The sequence below is a fragment of the Cimex lectularius genome, unplaced genomic scaffold, assembly GCF_000648675.2.
Source record: "Cimex lectularius strain Harlan isolate CLEC.00 unplaced genomic scaffold, Clec_2.1 scaffold174, whole genome shotgun sequence".
In the NCBI taxonomy this organism is placed as follows: domain Eukaryota; kingdom Metazoa; phylum Arthropoda; class Insecta; order Hemiptera; family Cimicidae; genus Cimex; species Cimex lectularius.
The window spans coordinates 399,427-425,194 of NW_019392881.1; the positions used below are offsets into that span (position 1 = coordinate 399,427).

General features: G+C 34.4%; 1 protein-coding gene across 1 annotated transcript in view; it reads left to right on the forward strand.

The window, feature by feature from the left end:
- LOC106663556 (discoidin domain-containing receptor 2-like) overlaps positions 1-25,535 on the forward strand; it is a 271,017-nt gene extending 245,482 nt beyond the window's left edge. Inside the window, exons 8-17 of the mRNA XM_024229012.1 lie at positions 3,387-3,594; positions 9,300-9,431; positions 15,187-15,597; positions 17,787-18,001; positions 19,373-19,522; positions 19,589-19,698; positions 19,772-19,957; positions 20,238-20,330; positions 22,683-22,824; positions 25,171-25,535. Of these exons, the coding sequence (XP_024084780.1) occupies positions 3,387-3,594; positions 9,300-9,431; positions 15,187-15,597; positions 17,787-18,001; positions 19,373-19,522; positions 19,589-19,698; positions 19,772-19,957; positions 20,238-20,330; positions 22,683-22,824; positions 25,171-25,473 (1,950 nt within the window). The 3' untranslated portion in view covers positions 25,474-25,535. The remainder of the gene's footprint in view (positions 1-3,386; positions 3,595-9,299; positions 9,432-15,186; positions 15,598-17,786; positions 18,002-19,372; positions 19,523-19,588; positions 19,699-19,771; positions 19,958-20,237; positions 20,331-22,682; positions 22,825-25,170) is intronic.
- Positions 25,536-25,768: the final 233 nt, after the last annotated feature.

A 25,768-nucleotide genomic window follows, 5' to 3' on the forward strand; every position in this document is an offset into this window, starting at 1 on the left:
ACGTAGCTAGGACGTAATACCGTGAAAAAGGAAAGGCGACGGGAACGGTGACGGTTTCAGAAAGGGAATACGGCCGAATTGAAATTTGAATAACAATTCCGATTCGAGTGCCTTCGAAGGTATATTGGTTTTGCGGTGAATCCGTGGATCGTTCGGCAACTTTTGCCCATTGTACCCGCAGACAATATGGATTTATAGGTGTTCGAAGATAAAAGGACATGGAAAAACAAAAAGAAAATACAACATGTGCGATCTGTTCTTTTTCCCTAACTCATCTACCGAAAGGACAAATGGTAAACCGGATTGTATAAAGCCTTTCATCACATTTTTCGAGACGGTATTTTTTACGGACTCATGAATAATACCTTTGCCCATAAACCTATGTAAAAGAAAATATACTTTATATGCTCATGTACGCTTCAGCAGAACATTAATACAGAATCAATCATTATGTATTTTGTTTCTCACATAGATCACAGCGGTTTTTTTTATACAGCAGTTTTTTTTTATACAGCTGGTTTTTTTTTACAAAGCGGGTTTTTTTATACAGCGGGTTTTTTTATACAGCGGGTTTTTTTATACAGCGGTTTTTTTTTTATGCAGCGGGTTTTTTTATACAGCGGGTTTTTTTTACACAGCGGGTTTTTTTTATACAGTTGTTTTTTTTATACAGCGTTTTTTTTTACACAGCGGGTTTTTTTTACACAGCGGGTTTTTTTTATACAGCGGGTTTTATTTATAATCAGTTTTTCCCCGCTAAATGCAGAAACAGGCTACATAATACAAAATGATTACAATATTAAGGTTGTAGGAGGTTATAAAGCCCAGTGTCTATCGCACTTCTAACGCAAATGTAAAAAGAGTCTGGTTGCAATCTGCACATATGTAAATATTTGGTCAAATAAACTAGTTTTTCTTCTTCTTCACATAGATCTCATCACGATTGATTCGCAAGAGATATTACTTTGTTCATTTTTCCTCCCTTCATTTATCAGCTTCCCGTATAGATTTGTATTTGCAGATTTTAATGCTTTGAGTAATCCAGACGATATTATTTATTGAAAGCTTTCCCTTTACCGCTTTTCCGACGGTACGCAATAATCTGTGCAGAATGGTAATACCCGTAAGAGTTAAAACCTCAGGAAAACCCTGTAATTATTCACCGGCGCTGGTGGTAGGAGCGTTGAAAGAGGATTGATATATAAATCATAACCGGTAATGGGTCCGCCACGCTGATCCTTAAAATAAAAACTTCCTTTAATGGAAAAGTAAGGGTGAGTTTGTCTTAAGGAGTAGATTCCCACCCCCATTGGATTATAGGACCATCCTCTGCCCATCTAGTGGATTAGTCGTAGCCCTTTGGCAAACCACTCACGAATGTTTACTATTTAATTTGAGCTTCGTTTCTGTTTACGTACTTCTGACATGAATTTCCTAAAAACATGCAATTAATCGATAGACAAGCAGCTCGACGAAATTCTTTAAATATCAAAAAACTTTGTATTAATCAAGTAAAATATTTATCACAACAAGAAAACATATCATAGACGCAATTACTATAACGATTTGATAATAATTCATACGAATTTATTCCGTACATTATAAGAGGAAGAAGCCTGCGTGTGTGTACTTTTGACAAAGATAAAGTTGATTATAGTAAATAATCTCTGACTTATCTACAAGATATATTAACCGAAAAGCCCTATCTCTAACATATATTGTGTCAGATACGACGTACCTTTTAAACATTTAGTCCAACAAGTTGCACATATTTCAGATTTAGTCAAAATATTACTGAATAGTTGTTTTCTTATTGATTTCACAGAAGATGGAATATTATCCACAAGTACAACACATACCATAAAACAGTATTTATTTTGCTTTATATTATTACTGAAAATATATAACGAAAAAAGTAACAGTTAAGGGCTGGTAAAACCAATAAAAAATTGGACAGAGATACATACTGTGAGCTGTATAATCTAATTCATTTGCAATGATTTTTCTAAATAAGTGTTTTTGTTGAACAAAAATAGGTTTTGAAGTATGGTAATTATATTTGAGTAAATAACAGCAATTACCATGTAAATTTTGACATATGATTATTTGTCTTAGATAGATTTATATTTTTAAACATCATTAATTAGTGATATATCGATGACTTTGTAATAAACATTGATTTTAAAATGCTGTCCATTCATTTTCCAAAAACACCATGACAATTGTAAATATTTCTTTTTGGGTGGGGCATTAAAATATTTAAAAAAGCGTAGGACATATAGTTTAACCTGATGTCTATATTGTAACCTGGAACCATTTGAGCGACTCGATCTGTTAGGGCTTGATTGGAATTAAAAGACCCCTTCCTTTCACTTTTCACGCTAATAAATAAACATAAATACAACAACTGTTACAAACAGAGAAGTTTGGTCACAGAGTACACGATATTCCTTGGGGTGGGGTCGAATCCGCTTTATTCACGCTAAAAATTTACTTTTCCTCCCCAGACGTAGACTAGTGAAATAGTAAAGTATCATAAATACAACACAGCCACACCGCAAACATACACAAACACCATATACATTTGAAAGTTCCTATTGTTCTGAAGAACCGGAACTGTGCCCACCGCCTGCCCAAGATTAAGCACAGGTCCAATAATCAAAATATTGCCTTCAAACATCAAAGTTACGTTATAATTTTTGCTTCGTATTTGTCAAATGCTTTTTTTACTTAAAAAATTAATGGGGTTGTTAATAAAATCTCCAAAGCCGTGAGTCGTTCCTGGGAAGAAGGCCCTGAAATGCATTGCGGACAAAAAGGAATAGAAAAGACAAAAGATTGTTGAGTTCATTATCCTCGCCACTTCCGGAAAATAATAAGGGAAAACAAAAGAAAAAGGAAATAAAACGTAATAATAAAAATATATATTTGTTGGATAACTTAATTGCAATCTGATGCTGAAGGACCAAGAATTGGAAAATGTTATGATTTATTAAATCTACTAGTTTTCGTGGTCCGTTTGACCAAGTAATATCTTTCAATTAATTAATCTGTATTTAAGGTATTGGTTGAGATAAAAGAAGTCAGTGTCACGAGCGGGATTTGAACCCACGACCTTCGGCTAGATACGACGCTGCTCTACTACTTGAGCTATCGTAACTTCCATCCACTCGGACACCAATTTCCCATCTCAACCTCACCTTTTGAATTTTCCCTCGTTTTCGCAATTTTTCAATGATATGGTTTTATCTCAACCAATACCTTAAATACAGTTTAATGAATTGAAAGTTATTATTTATGTGAAATTTAATTTTTTTAGCATGGTAATATTTTGATAATTTTATTTATATACAATAATAGTCAATATTGTGTTTCTTTTGTTTTAGGTGTTTTCGTCAGCTGTGGTTTCGTTCAGCATTGACGGAGAGCGGTACCAACCGAACCCCGTCAAGTTCCTTCCCAGGATAGAAAAACCGAAAGAGACGGCTTTCAACGTCACCATACCACTTCACGGTAGGGTGGCAAAGTATGTCAAAGTCCAACTCCACTTCTCAGCAAGGTGGATCCTTCTCAGCGAGGTCACGTTCGACTCCGGTAAGTGCGATTATACATTAAACTTACATTAGAATTTATAAAGTCGTTAAAAGTCCAAAAATAAGGGGGTGGCAATAAACGATGGCCATGCGTCTTTTCCCTCTTAGACTAGCATATTCCCTCAGCCAGGCCCCTTAGTAGGGTCTAAACTATAAACTACAACTATCGGGAAAACGGCGCCCGCTGAGTCAGCTTCTAACAATACGTGCGGACCTACATTAGTCGGATCTTAACATTATTAACTACCCTTATAAATTTATTCTCCCTGCCCTACCCTCATTAAGGGTCTTATGCAACAGTAAATCCTTGATAATTAATTTAATGCCCGCCGGGGTTTTTTGCCCATTTTTTTCTTTAATTCATACCGCGCGTGGAAAAATACACATGCTACACCGACCGTAATTTTCGAAAACAAATCCCTTATTTATCTTGATTAACCTTCCCTGATTCATTCATTGCAGTATTTTAAAATACGTATGCAAATACATGTTGCATTACTTTTTTTATTCAAAAACACCGACGCTGCGATGACACGATATAACGACGATAATATGACCTCTTTCTTATGTTCCAAGCTCTCGTAACTTTTTTTTTGTTAACAAAATACTGGTTTTATAATAAATTTGCAATGTCCTATTTTTTTAAACATGGCTAATATTATAATCATTATTAACTTTCTTGTAGGAAATATTATTATTAGTTATTAAATTCACTGGCTCTCGTGGTCCACTTGACCAATTAATATCTTTCAATTAATTACGATTTGTAGTTGAGATAAAAAGTCAGTGTCACGAGCGGGATTCGAACCCACGACCTTCGGCTAGATACGCCGCTACTCTACCACTTGAGCTATCGTGACCACTCGGACATTAACTTCCCACCTCAGCCCCACCTTTATCTCAACTAAAAATCTTAATTAATTGAAAGATTATTAGTTGTATTATACTTCAATATAATTGTTAAACTTCATTTTAGTATCGAACTCATATTTGCCAAGCTATCGATCCTGAGTTCGAATCCCTGCGTAGTATATGGTTTTTTCATTGATAATAGCACGAAAAATGTAATCTAAAGTGGGTCGACCCCTCTTACGCGACACCCAAAAGATAGTTGGACGATAAACCCCCCTTAAACTCTTAAACGAATTACTTTACATACTTTATTTAGATTACGAAAATTATAAATTTTCAATTTATTTTAAATTAAAATGTCTAATGCAAATAATATGATTTAAATAACAAATTCTACAATATGTATTTTTTGCTTTCTAATCTGTCTGTTCGCCCTATATTCCTCTTTCGTCTCATTACCATTCTCCCCTCTCACTAACTCCCTCTCTCTCTCTCTCCCTCTCTCTCTTTTTCTCTCTCTCTCTCTCTCTCTCTCTCTCTCTCTCTCTCTCTCTCTCTCTCTCTCTCTCTCTCTCTCTCTCTACTCTTTTTCTTCATCCAGATATTCTGATATATTCGTTACAAATTAGTATCGAGAAACCTGTGTAATTAAAATAATATAACTTACACATAAAAATATAATCGATATTAATCAAAAATCAATACAAATATTATATTATTTTTTAAGGTTGCATAAATGTTCAGTTCTTGGAAATGTTCTGACTGAATCGTTCCCCAAAGGCATCAAAGTTTGAAATCTTCTATTAAAAACTTAATTATGCCAATTTGTAAGCATATTTAAGATTATTTTCTAAATCTATATAAATACATTTAGATGTTATATTGACGGAGGAATCAACTGTACAAATACTTCTCAACGTGCAATTAACAAAGGCTCTGTTAATGATCTTAAAGTAGGATGAAAACTAGATAGTAACACTTGAATTTTTCCTTTTTCTTCAAGTCCATTCAATAATCGAAATATTCCACCAATTCACTAGGATCTTAATAATTAATCGTTCATTAAATATTATCAGGTTGCTATTACTTACGAGGTGTCTTTGGTGGTAATGAATATTAGGGAGTTATCGCATGTGCTCATCATTGTCTGCCACCTAGCCGAAATACGGCCGTTAAACGTTCTAACATTTTGTATGAATTTATTCATTTAACAATAAAAACCTTAATAAAAAAAGAGGGTGAGTTGATGTCATCGAATACCAAATGATAAATACATTTTATAAGATAGTTTTTTTTTTTTGCACAACTACCATATTATGTGCTAATAGGTCAAAACGATTTTTCACATTTTTTGTATTTTACATTTATGTCACATCAAACAAAATGTATATTATAACATATAAAACATTCATCACATTCCACACATCAAACATTTTTACAAATTTTTCAACAATTTAGCTTTCCTTCTCCTATTTATCTCCATCTATGTAATCCTGAAAGGATAATCTGACCAAACTATTACCAACGTTTTTTCCCTTCGTCGGCTCTTTTCAACTCAAAGAAGCCGACCTCTTATACAAAAATTACAAACATTTTGAGTGAGTAGAAATACTTTGATTGAATATAAAAAATATATTTTTTTGCATTGTATAATTTCTCTTTTTTCCACATGCTACATGTATTTGTTAAATTTAAACAATGTTTGTAAATCCCAGGCCCTGCAGATGATCTCAATAAAGATCGATAAAGAAAATCTGAAACCTACATCACACCAGACCGCATCTTACGATTTCTGAATAATTATCTCCGTTTTAAAACTAGATCTGCCCACCCAATAACCAAAGCCACTGCTGTGAACTTATTTCAGTTAAAGTTCATAGGTTTATATGACTTTCCAACTGGGGTGGTAACAGGACTCTAACGACGTGTATTTAAACGTGCCGAATATTTCAGCAGTTTCGGGTACGTGTGGAGGCAGTAAACTGGCTGCAATAGAGGAATCTTGATTGAAAAACCAAACAACTCAACTTTACCATAGCTTTCTATCCAACTGTAAATTTCGGGATAAGTTTCTGCTCGGCAGATCTCGATTTTAGTAGATTTTTTTACAGTTTTTTCCGCGTCATTTTTATTTTTTATCTTTCAGAACCTATCATCAGTCGGTGAACACTTTTGTATATTTACCCTCGGGTCGTACATATTCATATTCGACGCTCCTGCATCCGTATTTTATTGTTTTACTCACTCTCCCTCGGTCAGGTAAATTGTTAAAATCGGGATACGATAAAACGTTCATAAATATGCAGAAGGACTGCCGTTTGTTTGTAATTGGAAAATTTATAAACAAAATATACTCTTCCATTTAAACAACGAGAGAGAAAAAAAGACATGAATAACATTTGTACGCACATTGAATTAATATATTATTTGGATAAAATTAGTCAATTAAGCTTTATAATTCGTATTTTTTAAATAAAATAAATGAACTCATTAGGAAATTGTTATCCTCTTTGTAAAAGGTATAAAATCTAATTAAACACTTTTTGTATCAAGTTTAGTTTTCTTGATAAAACAAATTTTTCGTTCAATTTAAGACATTAAACAATATTTTCTTCGTCCTACTTGCAAAATCAAATTTTGTACTATTTAGGTATAACCTTAATCGTTTTACCTATAATTCGTTACTATAACAAACGTTACTATAAAATTGAGTTAATTTCTCACTAAACATTGTTTGATTTGTCAACATAAATACCGCAATTATTAAAAAACATAAGGGACTAGTGATAAATAATTTAGGATTGAACAATAAATTATCATTACTGGCATCATATCCAAATGGATGTAGAAGTATCGAACTACCAGTACGAAATTATACGAAATCGTGCCGGTTGGCAAAGTTGTCTGCGTATCGGGCTTTTAGTCCACTCGAACGTCAAACTTGTCCGGGCATTCCAACATCCTGCAACTTGCCCATTCCCATTCCGGTGTCGGCGACAACTTTGCCCGCCGAGATGACAGGGCTTTCCTACTGTCGTTTCAATGGAAACAGCCACCGTGCAACACCGGCTTAATCTGACGCAAAGTGCGTGGCTTCAACTTTGCCAGCTTTCCTCGACCATTTATCTTAAACTGTCCACGTTGTCTAAACAAACCATGTGTTATGAGCATGAATACACAAGCACACACGATTTTTAGTTGTGAACTAAAACCTTAAACTTTTAACGTCACATCATATTCATTTCTTGTCAACAAATGAACCAATCGTACTTTTACATGTGCCGGTAAAAAGCTGTGTAAAAATGTATTGTCATGCCAGATCTCGTCGGGTTAGAACTTCTTATTCTTGTCCTGGTAAAAAAGGAAAAAAAAGTTGAGACAGTTTTGCCCTCCCCCACTTTACATTTAAATGAACGCTTCGCCCCCGTTTTCTCCCTTATTTCTTCTCTCTTGCTTTGGCGCGCGGTGAGCAGATGTACAATGTGTCATTAACAATCCCCCTAACACAACTGGGAAAGGAAAAACAATTATCGGAAAGTATTTTTTGGGGTTGGGAGTGGCTTTTTTGTGAAAAAGATGTAATTACGATATCTATACCTGAATTTCTACCCCCTGTGTTTGACGTTTTTCCAGTTATATGGAGAGGCCGGTGAAATGTATATTGCAATTCTACGTTTTTCAATTTTGCAATATTTCTATCTCGTTACAATTATTCATGCCGTTGATAGAGAGAGCAGAAAAAAAGTGACATCAAATATTAAAAAAATAACAACTTTTCTACATTGTTATAAATAAACAAACAAAAAGTTCAACCTCCCAAAATGTAAATCAATTACTAAAAGTTCATATTATTTAAATTTTAAATAATATGGCCTATTAAACTAAAAATTAAAATTCTGTTAAACTAAACTAATCTATTAAACAATATCGATTTCATAAAACAATCAATCCCTTGGCATTTTCAAAGCAGATTAAATAAAAACTGTATGACAAACCCATTATTTTCCTTTTTTTAATTTACTTCATAATTCATTTAAATCGTGATAGTTATATTTCTACTGATCAGAATTTGAATGTTATTAACTATTGTCCTAATTAATAATCATCTTCTGTTTTCAACTGAAAGTCTGTAAAATAAACTGAATCTAAATAATATTTATTTTATGTGTTTTGACGGGTGAAAAAAGACTAAATGCTGGGAACATCGAGCTTTCGGCACTTTATAGTGCCATCAACAAGGCTTATTTTATCACACATTCAAATAAATACAAAGTAACATACAATTAACAATTAATGTACCAAAATGGTATACGTACTTTCCAAAGGATGAAGAAACAATTAACATGAAAAAATATTGTACGAGTGCTTTGCGTTTAAGGCTATGGAGCACCGGGCCAGCATAATACATTTTGACGGTGAAACAGACATCTACATAAAATGATAAGTAATTACTATCAAATAATATTTATATTTGACATTGATACCACTAATTTAAAGTAAACTCAAACAATACGTTGCTAAAAATCCATATACCTAAAGTTCCAACTATTTTTTGTTCTGGCTAGCAATTTCTTTCAGGTGCTGCTAATATTTATTTTATTTCCATATATTTTAAGTGTATTAATTAATATAATGTATTATTTTTAACGATGTGTATTAAAAAATATATAGTAATATTTCCCTTCTTAACTTTAAACAAGTTAAGTTACCTGAAAATCAGAAAATCAATTTAACTCTTTTTGTTTAATATATGTCAATGATATTAATCTTATTAGAAATAATTTAACATTAGTAGTTGTATATTGATGGTAATATGATCGATGAGAGTTATGTTTAAATATTTTTTTTTTTCAGTTCTCCTTAGTGGCAACCTCACAGAAGAAGAGTCACTAGATCAATTCTACTTGCAGCCGGAGGAGAATGAAGTCGAAAAACGTACTAGCATGGGAGGTGAAACGACTCACGCCAGAAAGGAAGTTACCCCAGGTAACCTATTTATTCTTGCCCAGCTCTTTCCATGTTACGCTTTAAATAATGAATAAACAGAAATTGACCGTAAACGAAACGAGAAAAGAGGAAAATTGTTTTTAATAATTGACACAAATTTATCAACACGAATTATAGTCGGTTTTACTTTGTGTATAGTGAGTCTTACGTAGTTTATTTTATTTCTAAAACTATTTGTTGTAATACGGCATCATTCCGCTTGTCTTGGCCTAGATGTTATTCCTTCAAGAGCAATATATATTATAATACGAAAGGAGGTCTCCTATCCTTCCTAATATTAAACCGTTGTCTCCGATCAATTCAATCCTTTCTATTAGATGACCTTATTTCAATTCAACGGGGACAGCATAATCTGTAGGTTGTCCCAGAAATCATAAAAACTCCCGGTGGTTTCTGAAATTTCTGCGGGCCTACATTCTTATTCTATAAGACCCGGGAGCCCTGAGGGCTGCGTTTTCTGAATGCTAAACAGATTGTAACTTTTCCAATTTATTTAAAGAAATGAGGGGAAAATGATTTGAAAGTGAAAAATCCAGACTTACCCCCTTCTTCAACTTGATCCAGTTAGACGTTTGCAACAATGGCAAATATTTAAATAAATTGTGTTTTTTCCGAAAGTCAAATGAGGCGTATATAAGTGAGGGCGCACGTGGAATGAATAAAAATTAAAAATAATCTATCATACCAATAATCAACCAATAACTTCATTTTATAAAAACTTTTATTAACATTCTAACACTTCAAAAACTATTTTTGATTACGAATTTTTTTCTTTTTAAAGTTGGTGATTCTCTGTCTGTTTAGGATAAACTCGAAACAGTCCTTCATGATAGTAAATTGGTTGCACATTATTTTTATTTAATTAAGGTTTTTATTTGAGATAAAAAGTCAGTGTCACGAGCAGGATTCGAACTCACGACCTTCGGCTAGATACGCCGCTACTCTACTTCGACTTTTTATCTCAACTGAAAACCTTAATTAATTAAAAGATATTAATTGGTCAAGCGGACCACGAAAACTAGTGAACTTAATAAGTTAAAATGAACTACATCTTCACTAAAGCTATCATAAATGTGAAATTATTTTACCATAAACGTAGAAATGTGCATTCAATAGAAGCAATATTTCATCGAGTTTTATCACGTTTTTGTTAATGCTTTACCCTGTTGTCCCCCTCCGTTTTACTCCATGTCATGAAATGTTGGTTTTATTTTTTAATCCGGTCGAAGCGAAAATGGTTTTTCAAAAAGCTGAAAATTGTTGTAGGTTTTGCTACAAAATATTTGTTCACTTTAACAACCCGAGTTAGTGAAAAAATTTTGTCTCTGTTTCTCGGAGTTCATATTGCTCCTCTTCAGTAACATTGTAAACAACTATCGGTCAAGCGGACCACAAAAACTAGTGAATTGTAAACAACACTGGATATTTTAGTATTATTTATATTTTACAATATATTTTACAATTTATATTTATACAATATATTTTAGTAAATATATTGTAAGCTATACACAAGGAAATATTTTATTTTATGTTTACCCTGGACGGGGAGAGATCTCTTTCAAAGTCAAAAACTTCTCAATTTATTCTACTTATCAGAATTACAATTTTACATTCCAAAATATTTCGAAAGATTTCTAGTTTTTTAAGTAAAACACTATTTTCTGTTAGTTTTTTTTTAAATACATTTCCTTGTGGGTTATGACCCTAAGATTTGGTTTTTTGTTCATACCGAAAGATCACACACAGACACACACACATACACAAACTCACACCGATTGAATTTTCCCTCCGAGTGGATCGAAGTTACGATAGCTCAAGTGGTTAGAGCAGCGGCATATTACCTGAAGGTCGTGGGTTTTTTTATCTCAATCAATACCATACATAAAAATTAAATAATTGTAAACAAAATATTATACTCTGACAATAATTTTCGAAATTCGTTAAAACTCTCTAAAACTGGCAAACACATTAATCAATGCTATAGACTTATTCCATATTATACATCCACAGTTAATTACATTCATTAGTAAAATGTGCTATATTTAAAAATCTTAGAGTTTGAGAAGAATATCATTTTGACAAAATAAATGTTGCCTTTTTTGTACAATAGGTATGTTGTAGCTACTCACCATTATACACTCTCCAAAAACTATCACTTAGGAAATTAAAAAAATCTGTTTTTCTAATCCGGTAATATGCGCACTTCAGAGTGCTTAAGCCAACGCAGTCACCCTTTGTATCAAGCAGTAAATTTTTTTTACAAAGGTACTTCAACTGCGAGGCTTTGAAACCCCGGGGTGCTCAAATTTGTAAAAAATAGCCCACTCGTAAGTTTATAGGGTTCGAGTACAGAGCCACTGTATTCGAACCCGGGACTTTTACCTTACAGCGATGAGCGCGGATTCACGTTGACTCAAACTCAAAGCAAAGTTGGTGGTTACACAGACAGTCACCTTACTCTGAGTACAGCGCAGAACGTCATTGCGCATAAAGTCAAGGAAGTAGACCATATTTCCGATTATCTTGATTTGGAATAACTAAAAAATGATTTCAATTATCCATTTGGTACTGTGTCATGATTATGCTCAATACATTATATTCCTAAATTTAATTTAAAGTTTTCTATTTTTATTGAGACGAACCTGGAGTCGGAGTGCTAGTTGAGCAGATTATTGGCACAAATTGACCTTTTTTTATCGGTGAATAGAGCGTTTCGTTTGAACCACCTGTTAACTTTCATGGCAGTATAATCTACTAATGTAGTAAGTGTTATTAATTCACCTTTGGGGACATCAGTGTTTGCAGGAGATAAACATAGGAGCCTATGTACGCTTCCTTGTGGCATTCCAGCCTAATGTCATTTAAACGTTGCCAAGAAGTATTTAACAAAGATTTATGAATGTTTGCCTTCGTACTTGTGCATTAAAGGACTTGCCCTGATGATTTTCTCTACTAGTAACCATTGAGGGATACACTTGGGCACACTAGAAAATTTGGAAATGCAAGGCGTCTCGCAGAAACATTTTCGTTTCATTGCTACTAACTATTTTTTGTTCGCTAGCTGATTATTCCTAGTGACAAAAAAGTCATATATTGCCATAATCAAATTAATAGACAGAAGATTGTAAAAATGTATGAAATCTTTCTTTCTTCTACAAATTTTTCCACTTCATCTAGAATTGTGATTATTAATTAATCAAACGACCTTAAGATGTTTGCCGACTTGCTTGAACTTGTAGGATGTAGGTACCAGCATGAGGTTAGCCACAACGCTCTTTGTCTCTCGTAGACTCCTGATTAAAGCCGAGTTATGAGGGGGGGTCCTACAAAGGAGGCACTAAGTTTTCCTTGCCGGCATCCGACGATGTCTTTGTCCCACCGAAAATGTTATTCAAAGCTCATCCCTTGCACGTCTACCATTTTACGTTTAAACAAAAACAAAAAGCTTTGCTAAATGACGCGGTCAATTTATCAACGTCCCCTCCAGTCCCTTTTGTACTTTCAATTTTGGCACTTATTACTCTACTTTATAAAGTGTGTAAGGGGGGGGGGGGCTTGTCTTATCTCATACAATGGTAATCTTTGAATGGACAGAATGAAACACGCAACCGTTGATTCTAAACAATTACAAAAAGCATTATAAACACAAAAGAACTCGAATGGACTGTGCATTGTAACGTTTACATAAGTATATGTATCAACACAAACTTTTGAAATTATGGATTGTTTATTATTTAAACAAACGCAACAATTATTTTGACTTCACAGTGACTGCTCATATCTGTCACAAAACAAATGAACTATTTAAATCACTATTTACGAGCTTCAATCCAATATAATTGGTTATAGTCTAGGTAGACACAATCATGGTTTATTTAACTAGTTTGTCTGGTAATATTGAAACAGACGTGAATCACATAATTAGTAAGCGATAATTATTAATAAACAAAGCATTGTTAAGATAATCACTGTTTGTTATTTACTTGTTTGTTAGTTCACTTTACTATATCGTTTAACAATCTTAACAATCTACTATATCTTAACAATTAAGATTAAGTTATGTAAAATTCGTCATGATTACAATTTTTTTTTAGATTTCCACCTGTGGTCTACAAAGTGAGAAATCTGTAATTTCATAGTTACCTATCCTCTTGGTCTGCCCATCATACTAATTTTGTCTGTCTATTTCACCATCTTCAGAGCTCTGATTTCGGTGGTGTCAAGTTGTAGTAATCAGGTCGTAGATGGTTGGCGTTGGTGTCGGTTTTAGCTCCGTTTGTCGATGTATTTGATTGATTAAAATAGTCTTTTGTTTTTAATTGTTCCATTCGGTCTTTGTGATCGTGCGTCCTTTTTCTTTTCTTCTTTGTATAATGTTTTGAATGGTGTAAACGATGTATGCCATGCATTTGTGAGTTGTTATTGTATTCAATGTGTATGTGTTATGTTTGTGTATTTCTAAATTTTCAAGTATGTTCTTTTAATTTTGTACGTTATATAGAAGTTTCCTACTTTTCTTGTCGATGTTTCGTGATTACTTTCTAATTTCTAATTCGAATTTCCGTCGTTATCCCAGAATCAATTTAAGTGTTCGTTGTATCTGCCTTTTATTTTTCGTTCTGTCAGTCCCGTTTATTTATCTCACAACTTGTTCAGTATATTCCGTTTTGTTTCTATTGATTCGGTTTTTGTTAATATTTTGTCTTAGTAGTTTTCCTATTGTGTTTTTTATTTTCAGTGCTGTTGTTATGTCTACAAAGCTAGTCAGTTGATAAGTTTTTCTGATTTATGTGAATTTATTTCCCGTACTGTCTGTTGTGTGTGTGTGTGTGTTGTTTCTTTTTTGAATTCTTTTTTTTTATTCGTCTTTGATCTGTACGGTTAATTTTATCCTGTCTTTCACGTAATTCAGTACTGCGATGTAGTGTCAGTCGGTACTTCCGACTCGTGGTCATCACAATAGTCGTTCTGGGTTCCAATCCACCATATCTCATGGCGTTTTAATTGACTCCAATAAGAAAAATGTCTCGACTTAATCGTTCGTATGTAACGTGAATTACTTTACCAATAAGAAAAATAGAAAAGATGAGGGCAGTACGTAGATTTACTTTTTGTAAATGATGGTTCTAATACATAATTTTCTGTGAGTAGAGTCATCATTTACAAAATGTTAATTTACCTACATTCAATTAATTAACGTTTTTAGTTGAGATAAAAAGTCAGTGTCACTAAATACGCCGCTGGTCTACGACTTCAGCAATCGTGAGTTTGATCCACTCGGACACTAACTTCCCATCTCAACCCCACCTTTTGAAATTTCCCCCCTTTTTGCCATTTTTCAAAAGGTGGGGTTGAGATGGGAGGTTAGTGTCCGAGTGGATCGAAGTCACGATAGCTCAAGTGGTAGAGCAGCGGCGTATCTAGCCGAAGATCGAGGGTTCGAATCCCGCTCGTGACATTGACTGTTTTACCTCAACTAAAAACCTTAATTAAGTGAAAGATATTAATTGGACAAGCGGACCACGGAAACTTGTGAATTTACCTACATTATCTTTTTCAATAATTTTTAAAAAAGGGGTCATTTAGATTGTCGTGATGGATGCGGATATTTGGAAATATGTTTGAACCCCACAATATTATGTCATATGTGTCCTGATATGGTGTGATGTATGTTTCAGTATTGAGTTGGTTATAAGTATTTTGTTGTCTAAGAAAGGTTACATTTTTGTTTCAGCCACAAGTCCGTCAGGACGGACGCAGGCGTACATAGGACTGATAACCGGAGTACTCGCGATGGTGGTGCTTCTTCTAGGCTGCACGGTACTTCTCATGATTCGCAGAGGAAGGAAAAAAGTGGCTTTACTCCATAAGCACACATCTCTCGGCACGAAGCCCGGCGTGACTATAAATATGAAAGAACTCAAGATGACCACGCCGATTATAAATAACGGTGTCACCAGGACAAGGAGCAAACCAAGCGGCAAAGGGCTTTACGGCCATATGCCCGGCGAAGAAAGTGAAGATAGCGAAAATTCATCCGTCTATCATGAACCTTACAAACTCTTGCCCTCTACCAAACAGGAATACGGTTGTTTGATCAAGAAGGACACGATCCCGTCAAGCAAAAGCGCAGATTACAACACAGGTAAACGTTCTGTTTATTCATGGATTTATAACCCGAATCTACATTGCACAAATGTACATACGCCAATTTGCTCTTTACTTTTTGTAAAAGAGTTATGTGACATGCTATTACTAATTTAGTTTTTACATTTGCGATGTTGGGTCCAATTTCAAACAATACTTAATTATTATGAAACGAAGAGGGAACGTGATTTTAAATGATACTCCATTGAACGCGCATTTGCTCTTTTAAAGCATCCATAATGAATTAGCTGAGTGTATAAATTTATCATCAGTTAGTAGTCTGCAAACAGAGGATTTTAAGCTCATAAAATATGACAGAACCGTTGAAAGTACAGAATTTTGTTTGAACAACACTCACTCATTCAGTGTTACTATTCAATATCTGATCGCACACGCGGTTTTTTATTCAATAACACCACCATTATTACGGAAAAGAAGATTTGTTTAACAATTTTGAAACCTTACAATTTATTTATTTTGTTAGACTATGACTACTTTATATAATCACATATGTATATATTACAGAGCAGTTTAAAATGGTTTGCACATAATAAAATAACATTACAACATTACATAAAATGATGTATATCTTCACTAATGCTCTCCGTGGCCATTTCATTTGTCGCCAAGAAACAAACAAGATTACACGAGATTTGAAAAATGGCAAAAAGGAGGGAAAATTCGAAAGGTGGTTGAGATGGGAAGTTGTCGTCCGAGTGGATCGAAGTCACGATAGCTCAAGTGGTTGAATAGCGGCGTACTTAGCCGAAGGTCGTGCGTTCGAATCCCGCTCGTGACACTGACTTTTATATCTCAACCAAGACCTTAGAAAGAATAATTAATTGAAATTAATTATAGTGTATAACATTTAAATTGTGATGTAACAATTGTATTTGCAATGTGTAGAGGTTAGCGACCGTTGATCGATAGTTATTCAGATATCGTGAGATGCGGTCGGGTGTGATGTAGGTTTCAGAAAAACATTTTCTTTATCGTGCCAACGTTTTGATCTATCTCGATGCCTACCCGACCGCATCTCACGATATCTGAATAACTGTATTTGTAATGTTAACTTGGTTTTCAGGGATGTGATCAAATAAAATGTTTTTAATTTTAAATCTTCGCCTAGCTTTCGGAAATTTATTGTACCTTCTTCAGAGCTCTACAATAGGAGATATTATACATTTTTAATTTTGGCTAAGCACCAATATAGGTAAGAACATGATACGCATTTTAGTACTTACTGATTTTTAGTCGAAAGTAAATAAACTTGAATAGTTTTGTTTTTGAAAGCTATTTTCTCACTTTTTCTTCACATTTTTATCTATGAAATGTATAGACTAATTTCATATAATATCACAGACAGTAGAAATAAAAATACAATTAAAAACAACAATAACTAGACTAAAAATCAGGAAGTACAAAAATGTGTCATGTTCTTACGTACATACATTGATGTAAAATTGGTTACAATGAAAAATGTATTATATATCCTTTTGTTTTGTTTCTTTAGAGCCCTGAAGAAGGTGCGATAAAAATCCGAAAGCTGGGCGAAGATTGAAAATTAAAAATATTTTATTTGACCACATCTCTGATAACCAAGTAAACATTAACTGAATAAACTGACCGATAAATCTACAAAAATTATATTTATATTATTCATACACATTTATTGTCTAACGATTAAGAACTACAAAGAATAATTTTCAAAATAGTGATAGTTTTAGTTATTGTCATTTACTGTTGAAAAACATTTAAAAGTTTTTATAGTTTCTACGATATTTTGTTACTTAGTTTCGTATGGAAGATGGTGAAGTTTTATTGGTCTAATACGAAAATATATCTGGCCAAGAATCACGAAGACTATTATAAGAGTAATGCCGCAAAGGGGGGAGGGATGTCTTGTGACTTATTAAGACCATAACTCGGCCAACGTCCCCGATATTGAGCCGGCCTCTTCCATAAATGTTATCGCCCTAAATTCGATGTAATCCGCTGGCGAACACCTCTGAAAATTTTTACAAGACTTTTTTTTTGTCTTTTGTACATCAAGTATTTGTACCGGGTGTATAATTTGAATCAACTTATCTCAGATCGCATGCAATTATCTGGCATAGTTGCTAGATAAGATCAGATGGTAAATTTGTTCAACTTCAAGGGTACAACATCACCTTTCAATGGGTTTAGGATTATGCCGCTCTCTTGACTTCACAAGCGTTAACAGTTTCCAAGAGGAGGTCAAATTCTCATCACCGTCTTTGTACAACTTGACACCTCCTCCTCCGCCATCTTCAAGGCCTCCCCCTTACGAGATGTCAACGAATTTCAACAGCACGGCCACCCTGAACAAAGCTAATGCTCAGCCTGTGGAAAATTACTACGCAGCAACAGATATAATCAAGGTGAGTTTCCCTTCTTAAACTGTTTGTATATTTTTATCCCTTTTAAGGATAACTACAACCCTCCTCCTATTAAGGAACCAATTATTCTCCCTTCGTTTGAAAAAAAAAAAAATATTCAACTTATTTAGGGGATGAAGGAGACACTTTTAGTAAACGGCCTCTCCTTTTCTTTCAGATTATTAACAATAAGTCGGTATGTTTTTTAATATGGCCGATCGATGAAATACTGGTTTCCTTCAGTTTATTTCATCGTCAAATTTCAACGGAATAATAAAGTCCGGGTTAATTTTCCCACACTACGAGCATCTTAGAAACATTAAAATCTCAGCTGGGCCATTTAATTATAAAACCCACATTTCATTCGTCGACAGATTTTCATTTACACCTGTCTTAATCCCCTACCTAGTAAATTGCAGCCTGTCTGATATTATTTTATTATTTCATTATTTTCATCATTTTCTTGATTCTTATTAAATGAAATAAACCAAATTAAGTAAAAGTAAAAATAAAAGTAAAAAGTAAAAATAAATTAATTCATACTTGCTTAGTAGCCATAATTGACCATATTAATTATTCCAATTAATTATTATTTTTTCTAAGGTTTTTGGTTGGAATGAAAAAATTGTATCAAGAGCGAGATTCGATCCAAGATTTTCGGCTCAATACGCAGCTGGTCTAACTTTATATTGTAAAAATAAATGTTACAATATTTGGGAACGACTTCAGAAAAGAGAAACATTTTCAGGTCAAAGGTTTTTTTTATATGAAATCGCATTAAAGATTCACGCAAGTCAGTTAGGCTCTCTATAAAATTTCCACTCGTACTGGTAATCCACTCTTGCAAAAATAATTATTTTCCATTATAAATAATTCAATCAAATATATCGTTTATTCGCCTTAAACTTTTATAAATTTCAGGAGTTCATCAATTATTTCACTGCCAATTCATTTATAATTGAATTTCTTTTTATCCGCAGGTAGATCGTTTTGGATTTTTTGTTTGTTTGACGTGTACGTTTGGAATAAACGAAATATTAATTTATTCACTTTGTAACGCTTTCGCATCTATGACTGGCTTCCTTTTCATAATCATGTAAGAGATCAGATACAAGCTCGAGTCTGACGAAGCTCGTCAGATCTTCGAAGGTGCTGCCAAGGAAATAAATTTATATGTCGTATTAGTTCACTAATTACAACCTTATACCGATTAAATACTAAAATAATGTCTTTCCTCGCTGTTTCGGTCTGTCAGAATGTATTCGCCTAAGCAGCGTAGACAGACCGTGCGAAAGTACAAAAAACGACCCAACCAAATGTTAATCACTCTGCAGATACCAAGAGTGAACCTTACAAATTTATTTTCTTCTTTAGACCGAACGGCGAGAACAGCATTTAACGCCAGGAAAATTTACACCGTTAAAATTACCAGAAGGAAGCCCCGAAGACAGCTCTCCCCTTCTCGAATTTTCAAGGCACCGCCTTCGAGTCATTGAAAAAATGGGCGAAGGATCTTTTGGAATGGTGAGTTTCTCAACCTAAGTTTATATTGTTTGATCTTTTCTAATGGATTTTGTTTTCTATGTTTAGATTCACTTGTGTGAAACCGAAGGAGTGCCTGAATACAACGGCATAACGTCATATCATAAGAAACAAGTCGTTGTTAAATCAGTTTGGAGGGGGTGTACAGAATCGACCAAGTAATATTTTTGAACTTTTAATTTTATTTATAAGATTTTTTAATTATTTGATTTTAACTGGTAATTTTTTTAGAAAAGAGTTTTTGCATGAGAGTGCGTGGATGGGCACGCTCCGGGACCCGAACGTGGCCAGAGTGGTGGGTGTGTGCAGTCAAGAAGAACCCTTCTGCATCCTACAGGAGTATTGTGAATTCGGCGACCTGCCGACTTTTCTCCAGCTCCAGTCCACGAGCCCAGACGAAGAAAATCCCGCGCTCAGGTCAGTCGAAAAGTCGTGAGGCCAATCCCTTTTACCCCCGAGAGGGAAGGGGATGCCTTTTATTTCTTCCCGCCCTCAAAGGGAGTGAAAAGAAAGAATAAATAGAGTTTCCCCCTTGCCTTTCAACATCGAGACAAAGAATAGATCTTAAATACGGAAAATGAAGTCGGATCCAATTTCGTTTTAACTTCCACTTTTGAAGAGATGCTTTGTCCCCTTCGTCAATTAACCAAGTTCGAATCATTGTTTTAGTTGTGTTCTAATGTTATGTACCTTTCAGTTACGGCTGTCTGATTTACATGGCGACTCAGGTGGCTTCTGGAATGAAGTACTTAGAATCGCTGGACCTTGCTCACAGAGATTTGGCGGCCAGGTTAGTAACCTTTATCAGCAAACCTTAAGCCCTTATTAAAGGTCTAGGACTATTAAATGGCGCTAGGACGACCCTTTTTCTTCCTCCTTATCTTCTGGCTTTGTGAACACATGGAGCACAGTGGTTTATTGCGGCATTCCAAAGCAGATATTATTTTAATACTTAATTTATTATACATTAAGGTTTAATGTTCATCCGTTGTAAATTGTTTTTCGGTTCTACTATACAAAGCCTTCTAAAAATATTTGATTTTACGGTGGGTGTTTCAACTACGTCGATATTTGAACCCGCGGGGTGCCGGAGTTATTGAAAAACCTCATTTGTAAGCATGTCAGGTTCGAATGCATGGCCGCTGGATTCGAACCGAAGACTTTTACCTTAAGTGATGAGCGCCGTGTCAACTGATAAATCATTACGGCTACCGACACGCCTAAAACAATCTACTGCAACTTTTTAACAAAAGTTATACAGTAAACAGTTTTAACAAAATCTGGAAAACGCACTTACATTAAATTATATCAGTGAACTATAAATAAATAAGTTTTTTTTTTGAGTTGCTACATGTACTTGGACTTTCTTGTGGAAGGGGAGCTTCAAAACATTAAAAAAGTAACGGTGGGAATCGAACCCACGACGGGTCAACATCGCAATTAATAAATTAAAATTCATCATAAAAAATTTCCAATCGATTCATAATTTAAAGCAATCAATATTATTGTTACAATTAGGTATTATACCACAAGACCATAGTCATTTTTGGGCCCAACCATTCTGAAAGGTTGTTAAAAGTTGTTTTTAAATCCTACTACATCAACCGATTTAAAAATAATCTACTACAAAGACAGAGTATCAAAAGTGAAATATTCACCTGCCTAAAAACATAAAAATACGTGTAAATAATATTAAATTAGACCAGTAATTTATATATCATCAATAACTTACGTGTTCGGCAGAGACGATATTTGATAATGATTTATTTTTATTTTATTATATTTTTAATTTTTTTTATGGTAGGAAAGCGTTCAGAAAATTACAGCGACGAAAGCAATCGTACCCACGACCACGGGGCCGCCAATAAGTCTACATCCTAACCATTCGGCTATAGTTTAATTTAACCATTTGATAAGTTAAAACTAATCATAAAAAATTCCAAATCGGTTCACTATTTAAAAGTCATTTCTGAACACCAACCCTACGGAAGAGGTTGGAAAAAGTCATTTGCAGGTGCTAATATACCAAGCCATTTAAAAATAATGTACTGGAAGGACAGGGTAATAATACTAGTTTATTATTAAACAGCTTAAAAATGAACCTGAGAAAAAATGCATATCAATAATATTGCTAATTTTATTCAAAATTACTACAATTAGATCGGTTAATTGTTTATAATATATCAATAAATCGAAAATAACCATAAAAAATTTCATATCCGATCATAATTTAAAACAATGGAAAAATAATTTGTTGTGATAATTAGCGTTATACGTATATCAATTACATTTATAGCGGTTCTCAAAAAATAAGTTATTTCTGGTACACCGAAATTTCTGTAGAGGAAGCCTGTACGGCTGTGACATATTAAATCGTGAATTTACAAATCTGGTAGTTTTCGCTTTTTTAAACCCTACTCTGGGGGGGGGGGTGGCCGCAACGGTTTAGTCGTTGGCACGGCGCTCATCACTGTAAGGTAAAAGTCCCGGGTACGAATCCAGCAGCCCTGCTTTTGAACCCGACATATTTACAAATGGGCTTTTCTTTTCAAAAACACCGGTACCCCGAGGGTAGATATAACCTCTGCTGGTACGAGCCCTAAGCGTAAAAAAATAAAAAAAATTAAAAACCTACCTATGTGCATGTGTACAGAACAACCAAAGTTATAAAAAATCAATCAATAATTTGATGAAAATGGATAAAAAGTCTGTTATTTTTACTAAACCTAGTTTTTTCATGATGCCGGAAATTGACCTTGTTTCTATATAATTAAAAATTTCAATGAGCATTTCCAAGTAAAACCAATACTATAAAGTCGGCTAAATGTTAATTTTAAAGGATAACTTGAAGAGCAATGTTGTATTCCACATTTCTCACATCTGATGCGACAAACAATATCACTTTGTGTTTGGGGAGAATTTGAAACAAGTTGATAAGTGCTGCTATTCATTTTTCTATCTAAAGTTGGGGGAGAGTTCAAATCACCGAACAAAACCCCTCGTCTTGAGAGGAGCAATTTTACGTCTCATTTGTCGAATTATCGTGAGAGGGCTGATTCAGCAAAAATCTCGATTCGACTAAAACCTGTTGGTGTCAATTTTTTAATTTTCAACGGCCGATTTTAATTATGCATTTTTTCAGAAACTGCCTCGTGGGAAAAAGCTACCACATTAAAGTGTCAGATCACGCCATGTACTGCACAAAGTACGAAACGGATTATTACATCAGCGACACGAAAGCCAAACTACCGATACGGTGGATGGCCTGGGAGAGTTTACTCTTGGTAAGTATTTTCGTTTGTTTTCCTGTTTTTCCCTTGCGGTCAAGGTTCTGGTAGTATCGACCGGCAACAATGCTATCGGTACCGCATCCCTCGAGGGCTTGTAGGATTCTAATACCGGTCACAGAGGGCAAACGATTTTCTAATTGACCGTCACTCGCACGTGCTATTTAGTAGTCGGATTATTCCCTCTCTCGGTCCGTGTCATAGGTGAAGCTTGGTCAAAAAACAACTCCCCCACCGATCATGTACCACCCTTGACAAATTGTCCGACAATGCTCCATTGCCCAACAAACAGTACGGTTCCTTTCCTTTTGTTCTGTTCGAAATCAAACTCATAAAACTACTGTTTACAGATTCTCCCCTGTTGGATATTTCGCGTGTTTGAATAATAACATTCACCCACAAGGTAAATCATGTACAAACATGCATTACTCACACTTAGTATATTAAATCATGTACAAATATGCATTACTTACACTTAATATAGTTAAACAACTTATACAAAAATATAAAACCACACCTTACAGGGAGATGAGCAAAACCTTTTTAAAAAATGTATATGTGTAAAAATCATGCAGGCTTTTCTGCATCTATAGGTGTTTTCAACAAAATTATAGAGCATCGAAAATATTTTTCCAACCCATATAAAATTACGAACACAAACAAAATTAAACAATTATAACATACATATTGCTTATCATACATATTATTAAAATAATGCTTTTGTATATATGATTGTCCTCTTTCAGCTTTTTCTTTCGCATTCTAACTTTTTTACGGTTTTGGGGTTTGATTTACGGGATTGTTTGGCGGTTGGGGTGAAAATAATAAATATGGGTAAACAAAATTGCCTTTTTAATTGCCTTGTACACGACCCACGTCAAGAAAGACGCACAAGTTAAAACGAAAATGCGATGAGCTCGAAAAAATTTCTAGTGAGATTCTACCTTGTAAAATTGGATATCAAAACATTGGATAAAGTTGCATTTTTTATCATAAATATTTAGAATCATTAAACATGATGTTTTAGAAGAGTTTTGGCTAAGGAATTTAACCAATAATGTACAGTTTATCAGAAAACAAAATTCGAGTTCGAAAAGTTGATAATTTTTTCCAAAATTCTATTTTTTATCATATTAACACTACTTACCAAAGAACTATTTTGTTACTCATAACTATTTACCAATTATTTCTGAACACGCAGATAAAATTTGAATTAAGTTAATCGATATTTATTTCAGAAAAGTGACTCAATGTGGCAGGATCTCCCCTCAAATAATAAATTATTAATAGCTCCAACGACCATTAATCAAAAAGTTGGCTTAAGACAACGTCGTCAGATATATGTGGTCAGGATTTTTTAAAAAATACGGCGAAACAACCAGTTTTTTAAAATCCATGTTTTAAAAAAAACCTGACCGCGGATTACAAGAACAACAACTTTGGGAAAAACGGGATAAATCAGCTCGTTTAGAGGCTTATTTTACTCAGAATTGTGTTACAATCGTAGATGAATATAAACTTAACAAAGAATTTAATAATTATTAATTGAGATATATTAATCAAATATATTGAAAATATTAGTTCATTAGTTAGAACTATCCTTTTAAAAAGTATTATATTAGTTCATGATAAAATATACAATTGAGTTTTAAGAAAACATTACGTATGAAATTTATTAAATATTTATCAAAAACCTTTTCAATTAATTAAGGTTTTGGTTGAGATAAAAAAGTCAGTGTCACGAGCGGGATTCGAACCCACGACCTTCGGCTAAATACGCCGCTGCTCTACCACCTGAGCCATTGTGACTTCGATCCACTCGGACACCAACTTNAGTCAGTGTCACGAGCGGGATTCGAACCCACGACCTTCGGCTAAATACGCCGCTGCTCTACCACTTGAGCTATCGTGACTTCGATCCACTCAGACACCAACTTCCCATCCCAACCCCACCTTTTTGAATTTTCCTTCTTTTTTGCCATTTTCCAAATGTCGTGTAATCTATTTGATTCTCGGGAAAATTCAAAAGGTGGAATTGAAATGAGAAGTTAGTGTCCGAGTGGATCGAAGTCACGATAGCTGAAGTGGTAGAGAAGTGGCGTATTTATCCGAAGGCCGTGGGTTCGGATCCCGCTTGTGACACTGACTTTTTAATCTCAACCAACACGTTAACTAATTGAAAAGAATTTATTTGATCCATTGGACCACGAAACCTAATAAACTACAAAAAATTATCAAAATGTTTCTATAGTAGGATTTTATAAGGGTTGATACGTATAGCAATAATTTTTTACAAATTAAAACTGAAATTGGTTGTTGAATTAATTTGTGATTATCTTTCAGGGTAAGGCAACGACAAAGAGCGATGTCTGGTCGTTTGGCGTCACATTGTGGGAGATGTTGGTCGTTTGCGGTCAAAAGCCATTCGGCGAGCTGACCAGCGAGCAAGTAGTTGAAAATTGCAACCACTGGTATCAGGGCAACGGGCAGGCGAGGCTGCTCTCCAGGCCTAATACGTGCCCGAGAGAGATTTACGATTTGATGACAGAATGCTGGAAGAGGAACGAAGCGGACAGGCCTCGGTTCTCCGAGATACATCTCTTTCTGCAGAGGAAGAACCTCGGCTACGTTCCTGTTATCGCTTAAGCGGAGGAGAAACAGTTTTAAACAGAGGAATAAAATAAATAAATAACAGTCTTCATTTTGTATTCCACCGCGTCTCCATTTTTTTTCTGTTTTAGATTTTAAAAAGAAATGTAATAAATTGTAATAATTTTAAATTGTGTCAAAAGTATGCCTATCTTGAACAGGAATTAAGACTCACTCACTCCAGTGTCTTTCTTGTGGTGATATAGTTGGGTGCCGTACGGTGGCCCGAATGTATGAATGTGTCCCACACCCCTTTAACCTTGCACCGAACCCCAAACCCGATCCTCCTTAA